This window comes from Gallus gallus, chromosome 7, assembly GCF_016699485.2.
Source record: "Gallus gallus isolate bGalGal1 chromosome 7, bGalGal1.mat.broiler.GRCg7b, whole genome shotgun sequence".
NCBI classification, from domain to species: domain Eukaryota; kingdom Metazoa; phylum Chordata; class Aves; order Galliformes; family Phasianidae; genus Gallus; species Gallus gallus.
Window position 1 is genome coordinate 18388042 of NC_052538.1, and position 17716 is coordinate 18405757.

Genomic DNA, 17716 nt, shown 5'->3' on the forward strand with positions numbered 1-17716 from the left:
ATATCGGTATATGTATTTATGTGAAAATAAGGAATTTTTGCAAGAACATAAAGGAAGTATTTTGGTGCTACATTTATCTTCTGTACCTGTTGTAAATTGGAAGCACAAACTGCTGGTGGTATATATGATTTGTGTCAGCAAATGGAAATGCTAGAATCATGATGCTTAGCCTAGTCGTATATGCTTAACCAGATTATTTTATAAGTTTTAAACTCAAGCTATGGTTCTTGTGCTATTAAAAGTATTCCGAGTGCTCAATTTCTCATGAGATTTTTGTACTATCAAAATTTACTCTCTACTTTCACTTTTATGTGGAAAATATATGAAGGACATGTTTGCAAACCTGGTGTAGTTTCAGTGAGTCTTTTGTTGTTCTGCTTGACTACTCTGTAAACTTAGCTGTCTGATTCTACCTTGGAAATTTTAATCAATCTATTTTAGTTTGCAGAGACATAGTCATGTGTAGTGGGAGAAACAGTTGTCATGGGGAAGAGCCCACAGTCATTAGTGCGTAACTCCAGATCTTAGTTTAAGTCAATGTAACTGGTTTTTGGCCAAAATAATTGAACTGTAATTTTTAATTTGTCTTCATTTGCTTCTGGCTCGCTGTGGACTGATTTATTTTAACACACATGGAAGCTGGAAAGCTACTGACAACATTTTTTCAGTACCAAAGTGTACTACCTAGGAAGTACTTCACTTTTACTTAGGTATCAACAAATGTTTAATAAATACACGTTCCTGTAGGAAGAATACTTCATTTTCTCCTTTTATTTATTCCTTTTTGGCTTAACAATGGAATTCTAGCACTATAATGTGCAGGTGCTGCTCGTAGGTTTACAAGTGAAGGAGGTCTGGCTTTTAATGTCTCAAAACTATTTGTTAAGTAGCATTAGAAATCTTCTGGACTTGAGATAATGACAGATAAAATGAGATATTTAGAAAGTTAGGTAGATACTTTACAGTTCTGGAAGTAAAAGATTTTGCAGCAATCCTAGTAATTGCTTTTAGAGCGCATCTTGAGAACTTGCTGGGTTGTCCTTGTTGCAGACTCTACATATATGCTATTTTACATGCCAAAAAGTTCTTCCTTTGTACTTTTTACTGTTTGATTCTGGTGCGCATCCACCTCTTAATTGGAAATCGGACACCTCTGCTAGCAAGTGTCTGACCTAACAAACATTGCCTTGTTAGCTTGAGCTCAGTACTACCCTAACGTTAAGATACGACTTGCCTTCAGAGTAGACTTAAATCCATCCAGGTGTGCATGTGTGTACATAATATACTTGCATCTGTTGTAGCAAGAATACTGTTTAGACATACACTGTGTTGTGGATCGTATACAGTGTCATCCCTTCACTTCCAGTGAGTTTTCCTCTTTGCCTGATGGTTTTGTTTTTTATTGGGAAGATCACTAGGTAGCAAACTCCAGTTTTTCTCTTACCTAGAAGTAGAATATTGAGGATCTGTGAAAAAAGCATGCAAAATTTCCTTTTCCCCTGCCACCATTTTGCAAACAAATAAAAAGCAAGTAGAGAGGGCAAATTTGAAGCTTCCCAAATATGATGACATCCCTCTGATATGTAACATTTTTTTTTTTTTAATTATGCCTTGTTCACTTAACAGATTTTGATGACTGCAAAATGTGGGGTGTCTGTGACCAGCTGTGTGAAGATCGTGTGGGACATCACCAGTGCCACTGTGTGGAAGGTTATTTCCTAGAGCATCATCGACACTGTAGAGCCAACACTTCAGGTTAGTATGTAGCAGTGCAAGAGTCTCTTGCTTTTGCTGGACTAATAGAGCTTAAAATGGGTTAAAATGGTCTGCATAACATCACATGAAAGTTTGATTTTTTAACTTTGAACTTACAGTTTTAAGGTTGAGACAGAATTCAAAACATCAGCAGAAATCAACAAGAGACTGTATTTGCTGGCACCTGTAGGCTTGTGGAGCTGGCTGCCTCTTCTGAGGAGATGAGAGAATAAAGAAGGTGAAGAGAACAGTACATGAAAAGCCAGGGAAAAAGGCCTGCCTACTAGAATTAAAGAATATCTGAATCCCATCAGGCAGAAAAATCTTAAGAAAGTTTCTACTTTGATTAAAGGAGATAGAAAATAGAAAAAAATCTTTAGGATTTAAGACACACAGAAGTTTTGTGAAAGTTTTACCTGAGTTTTAGTATACACTGCTGCCTGATTTGCTCTAAGGCTGAAAACAAGGGCAAATCAAAGGAGGTAAGTACTCACATAGAACCACCTACACAGGTTGTAGCCTGAGTATCTATTTAAACCTTTGTGTCTGCTGTGTATGACCTGTATGAATATATTTCAGTGACCTTTTGCAGATAGCTTGTTCACAGAATAGTCATATATTTATCACCTCTGCTTTCAGCTGGTGTTGCATCAATCATTTTTTCCAATGGCCGTGATTTACTGATTGGAGATCTTCATGGAAGAAATTTTCGTACTCTGGTACAGTCACAGAATCGTGGAGTTGCAGTTGGAGTGGACTTCCACTTCTACCTGCATAGGATCTTTTGGACTGATACAGTGCAAGATAAGGTGAGTCGAAATTACAAGAAGAATAAATTTTTCTGTATGTGGAAGTAGAGAACAGCCGGGGTGGAATGTGTTGATAGGCTTTCATTTTTGAGAGCAAAATTTGGCTGTGCTTTTGTTTTCTGACAAAAAACCTCCTTGAAAAGTTTTATGTTAATGACTGCATTTTTCAAGCTATACTATTACATTTGACATATTAAACAAAGAATCCTATTGTATGGGAATATCTTGAGCAACTTTTAATTTTATTTGAGACGGAGTCCAAAAAACTAATTAAGAGAAATAGTAGACATTCTTTCAAAACTGAACAAAATTTTCTTGGTAATTTTTTGAAACAAGATCATTTTAAATGTAAAAGCTTTGTGCCTTCCAAGATGATAAAAATCAGATCTCTTTATATGCTTCAAATAGCACTGTAATTGAGCTTAGATAACAAATATTGACAGTGTTTGGTGTAATGAGCCAATGTTCTGTTACTTTTTTTTTTTTTGAAGAGGAAATATTTTAGCTTCAAGGTAGAGTAAAATACAGTAATTAACCAAAAAAACCAACCAACCAAAAAAAAAACAAAACAAAACAAAAAAAAAACACAAAAAGCACAAGTATCTGGAGATCCTTGAGAAATTTAGACATCACCCTTGTTCTTTCTTCTCCAAGCATACCTTAGAGAAACAAAAAAAAAAAGGCCAGTCAAGTGGTAAAACTCTAGAATCCTCATCCTCATGTTGACTGCCAAGAAGCATAAAGGAGAATTCATGGTCTGCCTCCCGCTAACACCATGTGTGGATCAATTTGGTATCACTGTCATTATCAATCTATATTCATAGCTGAAAACTAGCGTTTCCACTCTGGTGCCACATTAGTTCTGTTGGAAAGCTCACTGTGTGGCCTTCAAGTTAAACAAGAGGAGTTGTGCACACAACTTTTGAATTGTTCATAATTCTGGCGTTACCATTTTCGCTGTGTTGAGATCACATTACTGAGAATGCATTGATTGTAACTGTAGTAATTCAGGGTCAAATGTAAACTTTCATGAGACAGGACATTTCTCTCATCTCTGTAGAGGTTACAAACGCAAGGTAATATGTTTTTTTCCCCTGTATACTTCACATGGCAAGGACTGTCTTTTTATCTATCCCTATATAGTTAATCCTAAGTAATTCATTAGGATTAATTAATCTAGTTAAGTCCTAACTAGAATGATCTGAAGTGAACATTGACATTAAGAATATTATCGTGTGGTATGTATTTCCACCTTGATGGCTTATATGGTAAGCACTGTTAGGGGATTGTCTTTTTCTTTTTTTCTTTTCAAAGACTAACATGAACTGAAACAGGAAATTGTGGGTTGTATTCAGTGACACCTTTATCTCATTTAGTGTATTGCCTGCTAACCTAATGCCCTAAGCTCTTCCGTATACAAGATTTCCAAAGAATGCTCTATAGGCTGTTACTGGTTTGTTGTTAGTATTATGTAGGCCTGAAGAATACTTTAAATGATACAATCATTTCAGTTGCTATTTTTCTTGCATATACTTACTTGTGGAAATGTGCATATTCATATAGATACATTTCAGACCTCAGGCTGTTGTTCCAAAAAAAGGAGATAATGATTCCTGGCTTTACAAATTACCCTGTGCTAGAATGACATGATTGCTGTATAATAAAAATTACTGAATTTATACTGTTGACTTCATGTAGCTATGAGCTTGTGTGTAAGACAATGATATTTTTTGAGCACGATGCTGTTAAAGTTTGGCTTATATAAAAAAGAAATAGAAGCCTAATTGAATCTTCTCCTTTTTGTCAGGATAGAGAGATTTCCCTTGGTTTCTTCACTTAGCAAAGTATATTTTCCTTGTCATTTCCCTCTGATGGTTGGTACAATAAGGACTCCCCCTTTTGTTTCTGGTCACTGATGAGAGCTTTGCTAAAGCTTGTTGATTTGTTTCAATTCATGGAAATAATAGTTTTTGCTAGATTCCAGGAAAGCCAGATATGTTTTCTTTGTGTATTTTTTAATCCAGCAACTTGCCATGTTTGGTAAAGCATAAGGCTGATTTAGCTTGTTGCTTAATTCATTTTGTTGAAATGCTAGTTGAATATCAAGCTTCCTGACAATAACAACAAGCACGCGCACACACACACACACACACACACACACACACACACACACACACACACACACACAAAAACAACAAAAAACAAAACAAAAAAAAACACCCCCAAAACCCAAAGCTGGACATAGCTAAGTATGTGACTTGGTTAATATGTAATGACCAATCTGTGCTTGGTGTGGTGATAGGTGCCATATGACTCATGATAAACAAAACGTAATGTTAGTATTGGTGTTATTTGTATTGTTTTCAGGTTTTTTCTATTAATATTGATGGCTCTGATTTCCAAGAAGTTTTAAATGTTTCAGTTGACACTCCTGAAAATCTAGCAGTGGATTGGGTTAACAATAAACTGTATGTGGTTGAGACCAGTGTGAACAGAATAGATATGGTCAACTTGGATGGAACAAACCGTGTCACTCTTATTGCTGAAAATCTGGGAAATCCTAGAGGAATAGCACTCGATCCAACTGTTGGGTAAGTGATAAGTGTCAACTAATGGTAAAAGGTACCAGAAATTCCTCTACTCACCTGAAAAGGTGGAGAACTAACAAACAGCTCAGGCTAGTTATTTTAGAATTATATCTGCAATGGTTTATGCACTTACATTCTATCCTCAGCTGTTGTACATGTTACATTATTATGGGAGAGCTTTACGCTGCTTTTGTTCCCAATGTATGGAATCTGTTTTAGCACAGTCATGAAAACAGGCAGACTGTGGAGTTACTTTCAAGACTAGAAGTTATCTGTAAGTATTTGTTAACATCCACAGAACTCATACTATCTGAAATAAAATGGTGGCATAGAGCTGGGGAAGCTACTGCCTCCCAGACCAGTGTGCTTCAGTAGTGTTTGGAAACTTGGATCCTCAGAGACTTGCAGGAGCAGTTTACGGTGGTGGGTACTGCTGTCACGATGCTTAGATTTGTCAGTGATTAATTTCTGGCAGCACACTTAAGTCTGTATTTTACGAAGAACGCTCAGTAGTTTTGAGGTCTTTTGGGTGAAAGTATATTTTTTTTCTGGATTCATTGTATAAAAGAAAATACATGTCAGTTCTTGGGCAGAAATTATGAAGTGTGTTTTTCATATATGCCAAGTGTGAGTTATGCTGACCTTGAAAGTGTGCTGGATTTAAATGATGTCATAGTTTCTAAATTCTATTTAAATTTTAGCTTTTTTTTTTTTTTTTGGTAAAATCTAAAGGAAACATGGGACTTTTTTTTTTTTTCTTTATAGTTACTTATTTTTCTCTGACTGGGATAGTATGTCTGGTGATCCTAAAGTGGAAAGAGCCTTCATGGATGGCACAAACCGTCAGGATTTGATAAAAACAAAATTAGGCTGGCCTGCTGGAATAACTTTGGATATTGTATCAAAAAGGCTATACTGGGTTGACAGCCGATTTGATTACATCGAGACTGTAACTTATGATGGGCTTCAAAGGTAAGAGAAATATTACTCCTTGGAGGTTACAGATACTTGGATTATTTTCTGTCTAGTTCTAAGTGTTCTGGTGTCTAACAAAAAGTGATTCATAAACAGTGTAAATTACAACATAATGAATGTGACATTCCTTGATACCCGTGGTGTCGTACTACTTGTAGAAAATCCTTAATTACTGTCATTCTTTGTTCTGTTTCTACACTGAATACATTTTATACTTTTTTTTACAATATACCCTTCTTTAGCCTATGCCTACTAGTGTGCATTTTTGTAGTGTCTGCTTTTTATTATTTTTGAATAATGTGCATTGTCTTAGATCATCATCCTTTGCATCTTTTTCACAAATGAATTTATTTAAACTATTAATCTATAAAGCACTACTTTGCGTAATGGGTATTAAGTCCTTTGGGTTTTGTTCTTTTTACACTTGATTAATTTTTGCTGTCAGAAATTAAAATTCATCATTCGCCCTACTGTGATGCTGGGGAAACAGTATCACAGAGTGCAAGAAAGGAACCTTTCAGTTTTTATGGGGCTGTGATTGTAGTGTTTAGAAGGCTGCTTATCTCCGCATTTGTGATTGGTCTCTGTTACTCAATCACAAGAAAAACTTGTTTACTTTCAACATACCTCTTACACTGTGACTTGAAAAACAGTCCTCTGCTCAGTTGGCAAGTTTATTGCTCAATTTATTCTTTTACTTGGAAAACTGTAAAAATAATGCTGGTATCTTTGATCTCCTTAATCTGTATTTTTTGAGGTTGTTTTTGCGGTTCTGTAAGGCAAGAAGGTGCTTAGTAAAATCTCTGTTTTTTCTGTAGAGGAAAAACCTGTTGCTAACAGCAACACCAAGAAATTTTTAGGTGTTGTGTAAGCAGGCAAAAGGGAATGGCACAACAGCATAGTCTGTAGACAGTGTTAAAGTACAGTTTATTCTCCACATAATCACATCTCTTGTGCCTGCAGCATTAACTTAAGTCATCCCGAAAACCATTAGAATAAAACTGTAGAATTCATCTGATTTGTAGACCTTCCTACAAGACTATACAAAAATGATATCAGTCTTACTGTTATGTGTTCTTTGAGGACTTAAATGTCTATCTTATCTCCTAGTATTTATCCAGAAAAATATTGTTACAATTTCTTCCATAGGATATATATAACTTATTAGCATTTGATTTTTCTTTGGTTTTGCATGGGCAACTAGTTGAGGCCTCTTTCCCATATATCTCTTTCTTTTTATTTTTCTTTTATTACTTTTTTTTTTCTTTTTTTTTTTACTGCAGCCCTTGGATTTTATTTTTGGCCAGTGGCTGATGCAGCCATAATTTTTTTACATTCAAGGCTTCTTGAATATTTTAATATGTTACAGAGATCTTTAATTTCCTCTATTTGTTCTTTCTGTAATTTCCTTTTGATTACTTCTTCTTACTCACTGTCTTTTCTTAGAAATCATTAACATTTTTGATGTGTTTTTTGCTTACACGTCCTTTATATTTAATCTCTTCAGTTCGTTTAGTCATTTTTGTTTGTAATTTGACTTCTTTCATGTCTATAGAAACAAAAGCGAGTGTATAAAGGAATAATCCTGTGCCTTGTAGTCTGTTAAGAAAAAATATTTTCCATATAGTATTTTGTAATTAATTAAAGAAAATCTTTATAACAGGAGAACAATAGCTCATGGAGGCTCTCTAATTCCTCATCCATATGGAATTACTTTATTTGAACACAATGTTTATTTCACTGATTGGACAAAAATGGCAGTGGTGAAAGCTAATAAGTTTTCAGAATCAAACCCCCAAGTGATCTACCAGTCTTCACTGAGACCGTACGGAGTGACAGTTTATCATGCTGCCAGACAGCCATATGGTAAGACACTGACAGGATTGTTAATGGAGATTTAAGAATTATCTTATGATAAGTTGCTAAAAATAACGAAAGGCTTCCATTTTGAGACAAAGAACTAATGATTGTAGTACATACGTTTTTAGGACTGGGCTCTTCTGTATAGGACTTCCATCCAGCTTCTCTTGCTAATGATGAGTCAAATGCAACATTTAAAAGTGAGGTTTACAAAATGTGTTGGTATTTGGAGGAGTCAAACTTGTACTTGAACAATTTTGGCATTTGGGGCTTTTCTTTCTAAACAAATGCAGTGAGGGTACACTTGGAAAAAGCTGCTGGTATGAATGAATTTTGTGAGCTATAATTATGAAGTAGATCTCTGTGGAAAATTGTCACCCTGATGATGGCTTCCTTGCCATGCACTGTGTATCTCTGTACAGAACTGAATACCTTGAGTGCTGGTTAGCTTTGATGGGAATTCAGTGTGCTCCAGGGTGAAGCTGGTGTTGTATGATTTCCATGTATTGTAATTCCTATAAAGTCCATATGTTTTATTGCGGATGTTGAAAAAGTACTGAAAAATCAAAATAACAATTTAAAAAAAATAATCAAAATTTATGCCAGATGAAGTTAGAATCCTGTCTATATTATTTTCCAGTGAGAAATCCTTGTGGAAATAACAATGGAGGATGTGAACAGATCTGTGTTCTCAGTCACAAAACAGATAATGATGGACTAGGTTATCGCTGTAGATGTATACTGGGCTTTGATCTACACGTAGATGGACGGCATTGTGTTGGTAAGAAGGGGCTGCATGACTGTTGGAAATAGCAGTATTCCATTAACTCTAGAGATATTTATAGAACCTGTTCCTTCTCTTCAATAGTAACATGATTTCAGTATGCCAAGGACATAATGTTTTTCTGCTACAACTCTTGTTGACAACTTTAAATGTAATCTGCTGAAGTTCATTTCAAGCCATAACAACTTAAACTCGCTACTTTCTGCAAGCACTTTAAGACAGTTTGATATGGAATATGTGTAGACAGCAGTATGATTAAGCTCTTAACCCTAAAGCATGGATGCTTGGAGATTTTACATTATTTGAATGTGGGATCTATGTAATTAGAGTATTGTACAGGTTAAGTTGTTGTTCTCCCTTTATGGCAAGAATAAAAGATTCAGACTTGGGGTTGTGAGCTTCTATCAGCAATCTGCTGCTCTCTGGGCAAACTGTTACTGGGAGGTTTGCCATTCCTAGTTACTGGCAAATTAAGCCATGTATCTTTCATCCAATTCTATTGTTTAACTATGTAGTTATGCCTCTTGCTACTCAGATATGGTCTGGCTATATGGTGATTCCACAGAACCTGAAGATTTTATTTATGTGTATGATTGTAAAGAGAGTGTGAGAGATTTCCCCATCTATAGGGATGTTTTTTGTAAAGGTGTATTAGGACCATGGTAGCAAGGCAAAAAGAAGACCTGGACACGTCACTTAATATTCTATGTTGAGTTTTGTTTTTCTTCTTCAATTTGTCTATATTTAAATTTATATAAGTCTGTGTTTATATTTTCTTATTCTTTCTTTCTTCAATTTCTAGGATATTAGTGTTGTGAAAGGAAAATAAAGCTTTAAGTAATTAATGCTCAATTTTCTTTCCCTGTAAATAAGTAAAGGCTGTGTCTTTTCTTTTCTTTTGCAGCTGTGCAGCAGTTTCTGCTATTTTCATCCCAGCTAGCAGTGCGGGGAATCCCATTCAATCTTTCTACCCAAGAAGATGTGATCATACCTGTAACAGGAAGCCCTTCATATTTTGTTGGAATTGACTTCTGGGCTCAAGATGACACCATTTTTTTTTCAGACACAAGTAGAGATATGATCTATAAACAGAAAACTGATGGTTCAGGTGAGAGTCATTCTTAAGATACATACTGTAATTGTGATAAGGAGGGTACTATGTATATCCCTTAAAAAAATCCTTTGTAACATATACAGAAAAATCTGCATTGTCTCAGTAATATGAAAAATGTTTGTCAAATATTGGTTCAACTCATATTAAGCTCATAAAAGTAGTCAAAAATTGCCTTTGGTTATTTGACAAATTTGATGAGTGTGCTTGGGAATGAACAGTTTTTAGCACTTGTCACAACTTGTATTTGTCATCCTCGGACTATTTCACCTTTTGATAGTATAAGACTGAGTTTCTCTTTTTTATTTTCCTATCTGAAGAGCAAGATGTTTGTCATAAAACTGCAGTGGAAAAAAGGAACTTTACTGTTATGAGATTTTGGGATTCCTGTTTGTGATAGTGTGAAGAATATTTCTAAGTTGTAATAATGATCATATATTAAGTCAGTATCATATATATTTATACAAGATCATATAATATATGATATATATATATACATATATAATATACAATAATGATCATATATTAAGTATATTAAGTTAGCGTGTTGCCTCCTGAACATGCATGATGCCTTGGATCGGAGTAATGGTAGAGTGCAGCTCACAGTCTGGTTGTTGACTAAGGTGTAACCTGGGGACCAAACAGTACTGTGTCTTTACTTTCCTCCACTCATTAAACTCCTTCCTTTGGAAGCTTGGTGACAGATTTTTCTCCTGGCTTGGCTAGTCATTATTTCTCCTCTTATGGATTTGTGCTCCTGAAGCATATGCCTCCTTTACCTGGAACTAAGGGCATCCCTATGGGCTTTATATTAAGTACCACAGAAGCAGCATTTTTACCAGGGAAAACCATTAAATTTGTGAATAGAATAATACTTTCGGGTTATTTCTTCTGATTCTGAATATGTACAGTGATTGTATGTATTGTAAATTCTAGGAAGAGAAATTCTGACAGCTAATAGAGTGGAAAGTGTTGAAGACTTGGCCTTTGACTGGATCTCAAAGAATCTGTACTGGACAGACCCTCGATACAGAAGTATAAGTGTAATGAGACTTGCAGATAAATCTAGAAGAGCTATTGTTCAGAATTTAAATAATCCTCGATCAATAGTGGTTCATCCTGTCATTGGGTAAATAGTCTTTGATTCTGTCTTAAAATTATGTGAACGAGTTAACTTTTTGTTCACTGCACTTTGAAGTTATTTAACACTAGCCTTAACTCTTCGACTGTGTGCATAAGTCAAAAGGATCAGGAGAAAATTCTTTGTAATATTTGTGCATATTTGCAAGTATTACCTGGAGAATGCATTTTTTTGCTTGATTCTTCCTCCTTGTAGATTAGTTAAATGAAATCTATAACAATTTTAACAGTATGGATATATCATGTTGAGAGGGACGAATAACTTAAGTTCATCTTGGTAATCATTGTACACAGAAAGATTTTGTCAGTATCACTACTGACTGAGGAGGGAAGGGAGGTCAAGGCAAATTATGTGGGTTTTCTTAAGTATGGGGTAAGTAAGTTCTTAAGTATGTGGGCTTATGTGTCTTCTGGTGTGTTCTTTCAGGTATATATTCTGGACAGATTGGTTCCGTCCTGCTAAAATTATGAGGGCCTGGAGTGATGGATCACATGGCTTACCAATTGTGAATACAACTCTAGGCTGGCCTAACGGCTTAGCCATTGACTGGAGGTAAGGACAATACAATTGGGTCAAACTGTGTGTGCTGACACTTTCTTGTAGACACTTTTTTTCCCAACTTTATAAAAACCTGTAAAATGCAAGGTTTTCTCAGACATCACCCCCTGCCCCTTTCCTCCACTGGTATCATATTGACTGATGTAGGATTATTATTAAATGTTAGTTCTTCATAATAAATACCATTACATTTGAAGAGATGAGACATTTTCATTGTTTCTAGTTCTCTAAGACTGTATTGGGTGGATGCCTTTTTTGATAAAATTGAGCATAGCACCTTTGATGGACTGGACAGACGAACTCTTGAACGTGTTGCTCAGATGACTCACCCATTTGGCCTTACTATCTTTGGAGGTAAGTCTGGCATTGGAAAATGCTGCCTGTTAATATCACAGAATGCTGTTCATATGATGATATATGAGTACAGGAGATAAAACATGTTTTTTGCAATATTGTGTTTTAACTAGATATCCTAACTCATTTTAGTCAGATGAGCTAACTCTTAGTGCAGATATACTGTCATAATTATAGCTTTCAAGTTGGGGTGCTTCTCTAGAGATGGCTAGAAATATCAGGATTTTATTAATTATATCTAGAGTATATTATTGGATTTATGATGTTTGCAAAGAGGAATAATGACTTCTGACCCCTTTGGATATTGTGCAAAAACCTCTTCAGAGTATTCTAAGCCCTTCAAAAAAGAGATCTTAATCAATTATTTTAAAAACTGTCTTAGAATTTGAAATGTTGATACTGTCTGCTATATCTTGCATTAAGCAAAATCTAAGAGGGTTTTTTTTTTCTTCCTAAGTTATATCTGTCTGTAACTGTAACTTCACCTTTGCTGCAGTAAAGATGGAAGTCCTTCAGTTTTTTTTCAGGAAATAATTATGAAAAATTACTACATTTACATGAAATGCCTTGCAGCTCTATCTCATTGCTTCACATTTTATGCCATTCTGCACTGTAACTGTTGTTTGTTGAATGTCTTTCAAAACAGGTTATGCCTATTTCACTGACTGGAGACTTGGTGCAATAGTTCGAGTGAGGAAGTCTGATGGAGGAGAAATGACTATTATTAGGAGGGGCATTAGTAACATTATGCATGTTAAAGCATACGATGCACATTCCCAAATAGGTGAGCTTGTTTGTTGTACAGGTGAAAGATATGAAATACAGAATAAGAGACAATATTTTGGGACGTTCACTCAAGATGTTTCTTTCTCAAGTTTAAAATGGCTTTACTTACAGCTGTGATGTGCAAGAGACACAGCACAGATGCATACAGTCTTAGGTTCTACATTTGGGTGACTTGTTACCGTATGTGGTTTTTCTACACTATATCTGTTTCTTTATTTAATAATCTTGACAAATGGAATTTTGATTCCATTGTATCTTGTGTTACTTTATCACCAATTACAACCTTGTATTTATCTTTACCCAGTCGAAGTTTTAGTTAAACAGAACTACTTATTTTGAAGGATTGGATAAACTAATTAAACTAAATTAAATTATATTAATTAAACTACTATTCTTAAAGTAAACACTGTGCATAAATCTCTAACTCCTTCTTCTTTTTACTCATCAATTGTATGCAGTTATGTGATCTAAAAAAAGGATTTGATATTGTAGTTACCTTGGTAAAAACACCCAGTGTACTTATCAAAGCTCATGCTAAGGTTCACTACCTGTTTGGTGTCCAAACATTGGATCAGGTATGTTTGTCTTGCTCAGACAAAAGTTCTAATTTGCTTTAGTGTATTTATTTGCATATATTTGCCAAAAATTAGCAGAATTTTTTGGCAAAATTGTATAAGGTGTTTTTGGCTTTCTTAAACTCGTGTCATTGAAGATTGTACGGAATCAAGGGCTTATTTTTGACTTACTACTACTACTGCTACTGCCAGTGAACTTCACCCTATTTTGCATTCTAAGCAGAATCAGATTTTGCTACAGCACCTTTTTTTTTTTTAAATTCTTTTGCAGTAACTCTTCGCTTTTAATAGTTTCCAAGCTGTTATTAATAGTGTATACATACATCTTCTCTGTCACTCTTTAAGGCTCTAACTACTGTAACAGAGGAACAAATCCCAATGGAGATTGCAGCCATTTCTGCTTCCCAGTACCAAATTTTCAGAGAGTTTGTGGTTGTCCGTATGGCATGAAGCTGGGTTCAAATCAACTGACGTGTGTTGAAGATCCATCTAATGAGCCACCGACTTTGCAGTGTGGCTCGTACTCGTTTTCCTGCAACAATGGAAGATGTGTGCCTCGATACTATCAGTGTGACGGCATTGATGATTGCCATGATAACAGTGATGAACAAAACTGTGGTTCTTTAAGTAAGTGCTCCCTGTGATTTACAGTCAGTATTTGGTGATTTTTATTTCTGAAATTTTGATGTGTCAGACTGATTTCCTTAGAATAAAACCTGATTTTTTAGGGTTGTATTTGTGGATAAATCCTGAGACCTATTTGGAGGATAAGTTACTTTGGAAGTGACAGGATAACTCATAGGGGATTCAACACTGGGCACTTGAAGAATGCACGAAAATATTCATGTCCAACTGGACTCAACATTCATTTGAAGAGTAACAAAGACGTTGCTTCTAAAGAAAAAACTACTTTTATTCTTAGTTTTTTGTAAATTTGAGAGAGAGTAAAATATCACTTTCTCATTCTATTTCAATACACGGAGAAGGACAAACGGTCTCACTAAAGATGAAGACGTTTAAAAAGAGCACCATAAGAAAAATAACAAAACCGTGTGCATCGCCTAGCCTACTTCTGAGATAAAAGCAGCACCTTTATTTCATTTAACAACTGAATTAAACAGATTTTTTTTCATGTGTTCATTATGTTTGTGTACTTCTGAGCTATTTGTTAGATCTTCATTTTCACAGTGAAGTGGGTTAAAAGTTAAATGAGTTCATTTCCTGGTTTTACTGTAAAATGACACAAAATATTTTATTTTGTTGATCAAGTGAAATGGAGAGAACAAATGAATATCTTTATTTCTTAAAGTCCTGAAGAGTTCTTGGCTCTTGTGGCATGTTTGGTGCTCCTTCAGAGTTAATTCCTTAAATCACAAACAAGAAAACAGGACATAGTAATAAAATGCGCCCCTTAGCGCACAGAAGTAACAAGTATGAGTAAGGTATAAAACCTATTTCTTATTAGTAGGATATTGTAGAATAAATCTTTTTTGGGAAAGGAAAGTATAAAACAAATAGTTACTTGAAGAATGATTTTTCTTGCTTTCTTTTTAGATTGATTTGAATTTATAGCTTTTTATTTTTGCAGCTTAAAAACAAACTTATAAGAATTTAGGTTGATTTTTGCAACAGTTTTGCAGCATGAGTGACATTTTCATTTTAAGCAATGTGCATTTTAGAATTCGATGCATAATTTAGATATTCTGTAAGCATAGTAAATATTTTTAAATATACTTAATGTGCTGGCAGGGAAGGTAAATTTTGGAGGTCATTATAAAAGTGTTCTCTTATTGTACTTTTCTTGTTTAGACAATACTTGTTCCTCATCAGCTTTCACCTGTGCCAATGGGCAGTGTATTCCAAGTCGCTGGCGTTGTGATAAACATAATGACTGTTTTGATGGCAGTGATGAATTGCGTTGTCCCACACAAGGACCTACATCGTGCCCTGAAACCCTGTTCACGTGTGACAATAATAGATGTATTCCTAGGATCTGGTTATGTGATACCGATAATGACTGTGGTGATGGGTCAGATGAAAAGAATTGCAGTGAGTATTTGAACTGTCTTTTTAAAACAAACAGGCAAAACAAACTAACAATGAACACCTGTGTATGTCCATATTGCACATGTCCGTTGATGTAAAAATGAGAAATGAAATAAGGAAGAAAGATCTAGTATCTAAGTGGGATTAATGTTTGTCAGTATGTAAGATGTTGAAAACTCACCTACTTTCAGCTACCGGCGCCATGTAGAAGATTAAAAATGCAAGCAGAACATTAAAAAGCAGTAAGAAGGTGCAGCTGTGATAGTTGGAATTGTGATGCTGCATAATGTTATCCACTGCAGCTTACAGCAGAAATCAAATATATCTCACACATTCTAAATACAGACTTAATGGGCGATTTCAATAATGACTAATGTTGTGGTCAACTAATTTAACTTTGATGCTTTTATCCAGAAATATCTGTAAATATTTTGCAGTGAATTAAGACAGTTTCTCCATATACTTTAATTTGCATTATTTCTCACTAATTGAAATGGACTGTTTCTTTTGCATGAGACACAGTCTACATATGAATAAATAATTTCTTGATGTTAACGTAGCAATGCTTGTCATTTGTATGATTGCTAGCTGCTTCATTGCAGACTGCAGTTTAGTGATATTGTTTGTATGTTGTCTCTGTATTGTGCTGATTTCAGATGAGAGAAATTAAACACGGGTGTGTTTACTGTCATTCTTAACAGCTTTCACAGGTACTTGTGAACCCAGGCAATTTCAGTGTCCTGACCATCGCTGTATTGACCCATACTATGTCTGTGATGGGGACAAAGACTGTGTAGATGGGGCTGATGAGCATGACTGCAGTAAGTGTAACCTTTGTTCCTTCTCTTTATTGTTTCTTACTGTTGTGCCTTGAAGTGTTTTTGGTGACCTCTTATTACAAGCTCTAGGATAGCAGATAGGCATAATAATCCTATCCATAATTTAGCTCTGTTAATGATACTTGTTTTAGCACTTATAGTAAGCCCTTTGATCTTTTGGGTGGCTTCAGAGGGCTGAAATTAAAGTCTTCTGTAGATTTCAAAGTCATTGCATTTTCTTTATCACATAAAAATCATAGTCTTCAGTGGAACTTGGACTTCTGATGCCTCAGCTGCCTTGTGCACCTGTAGAAAAGTATGGTTCAGTCTAGCTCTGAAAATAAAGTAACTAACTTTTTTCTTTTTTTAGTATACAATTGCAGTGGCACAGAGTTTAAATGTGTAAGTGGAGACCAGTGTATCAGTTCTTACTACCAATGTGACGGTGTTTTTGACTGTAATGATCACTCAGATGAGACGGATTGCCGTAAGTATAGGGATGCTGAAAAGCTTTATTTATTAGGTGATGCTGCTCAAAATTTTGTTCATCTGCTATGTCAGATAATTTGAAATACTGTCATTCAAACTTCAAAAATGTTTTTAGATTAACTTGTCTGTAAATAGTTCTTCTGAGCTGAAATTTCAAACAGTGGATTTCAGCTCAAGAGTAGCTTTCTGGCAAAGAGTAGAGCCTGCATTCTTTTTGTCTCTAAAGTTTTGTTTTACTTGGCAACTTGGTCTCAAGGCTTAAAAGTCTATTCAGCTAGGAAACTGAAAATTTTCACTCTGTGAGAATTATATTAATTTTTTTTTCCTTAAGACATTATTTACATTTAAGTTAGTATTTTTCAACATGAGATGGTGAAAACTTATTTCAGAGAGTAATTTCATCTTGTGTTGGGTATTTACGTAGATATCAATATGCATAGATAGCAATGCGTGCTTGCCGAAAGCCTAACCATAGATTGCTTTATTCACTGTATTATAAAGTAGGAGTTAATTTGTCCAAATTCTGGAATGTCGTGTTGGTTGAATGATTGTGATTCTATGACCTGATTTAAAAGCAACAGATCTTTTTTCTAGTGTTATAACTACTTAAGCAAGGCAAGAACTGAAAACGTAGCTCTTCATCTCCAGTTTCTGAACTGTTGAATGTCACTGTTTCAGCTACAAGACCACCAGGAATGTGCCACCAGAATGAATTCCAATGCCAATCAGATGGCAACTGTATTCCTGCTAACTGGGAATGTGATGGCCATCTTGACTGTGCAGATGGCTCAGATGAACATCACAGATGTCCTGCCAGGACCTGTCCGCCATCCCTTTTCCGCTGTGACAATGGCAACTGTGTCTACCGAGCATGGATATGTGATGGTGATAATGACTGCAGGGATATGAGTGATGAGAGAGATTGCCCCACGCAACCCTTCCGGTGTCCCAGCTGGCAGTGGCAATGTCCAGGCCATAGTATCTGTGTGAATCTGAGCAAAGTTTGTGATAATTCTGCTGATTGCCCTAATGGAGCAGATGAATCCCCACTGTGCAGTAAGTTACTG

At 35.4% G+C, this 17716-nt stretch overlaps 1 protein-coding gene across 11 annotated transcripts in view; it reads left to right on the plus strand.

Moving 5' to 3' along the window:
• The window catches only part of LRP2 (LDL receptor related protein 2), a 108287-nt gene that overhangs the window by 30478 nt on the left and 60093 nt on the right, over positions 1 to 17716 (plus strand). For 10 of the 11 annotated variants that reach the window (XM_040704155.2, XM_040704157.2, XM_040704156.2 and 7 more), the window contains exons 10-25: positions 1627 to 1755; positions 2395 to 2564; positions 4932 to 5155; positions 5918 to 6124; positions 7791 to 7993; positions 8628 to 8768; positions 9676 to 9879; positions 10819 to 11011; positions 11450 to 11575; positions 11805 to 11935; positions 12582 to 12719; positions 13642 to 13923; positions 15106 to 15345; positions 16044 to 16163; positions 16531 to 16647; positions 17328 to 17705. In XM_040704155.2, the coding sequence (XP_040560089.1) occupies positions 1627 to 1755; positions 2395 to 2564; positions 4932 to 5155; positions 5918 to 6124; positions 7791 to 7993; positions 8628 to 8768; positions 9676 to 9879; positions 10819 to 11011; positions 11450 to 11575; positions 11805 to 11935; positions 12582 to 12719; positions 13642 to 13923; positions 15106 to 15345; positions 16044 to 16163; positions 16531 to 16647; positions 17328 to 17705 (3003 nt within the window). Of the gene's footprint in view, positions 1 to 1626; positions 1756 to 2394; positions 2567 to 4931; positions 5156 to 5917; positions 6125 to 7790; positions 7994 to 8627; positions 8769 to 9675; positions 9880 to 10818; positions 11012 to 11449; positions 11576 to 11804; positions 11936 to 12581; positions 12720 to 13641; positions 13924 to 15105; positions 15346 to 16043; positions 16164 to 16530; positions 16648 to 17327; positions 17706 to 17716 lie in introns of those variants that run through there. The other variant, XM_040704161.1, reaches the window with a different exon arrangement.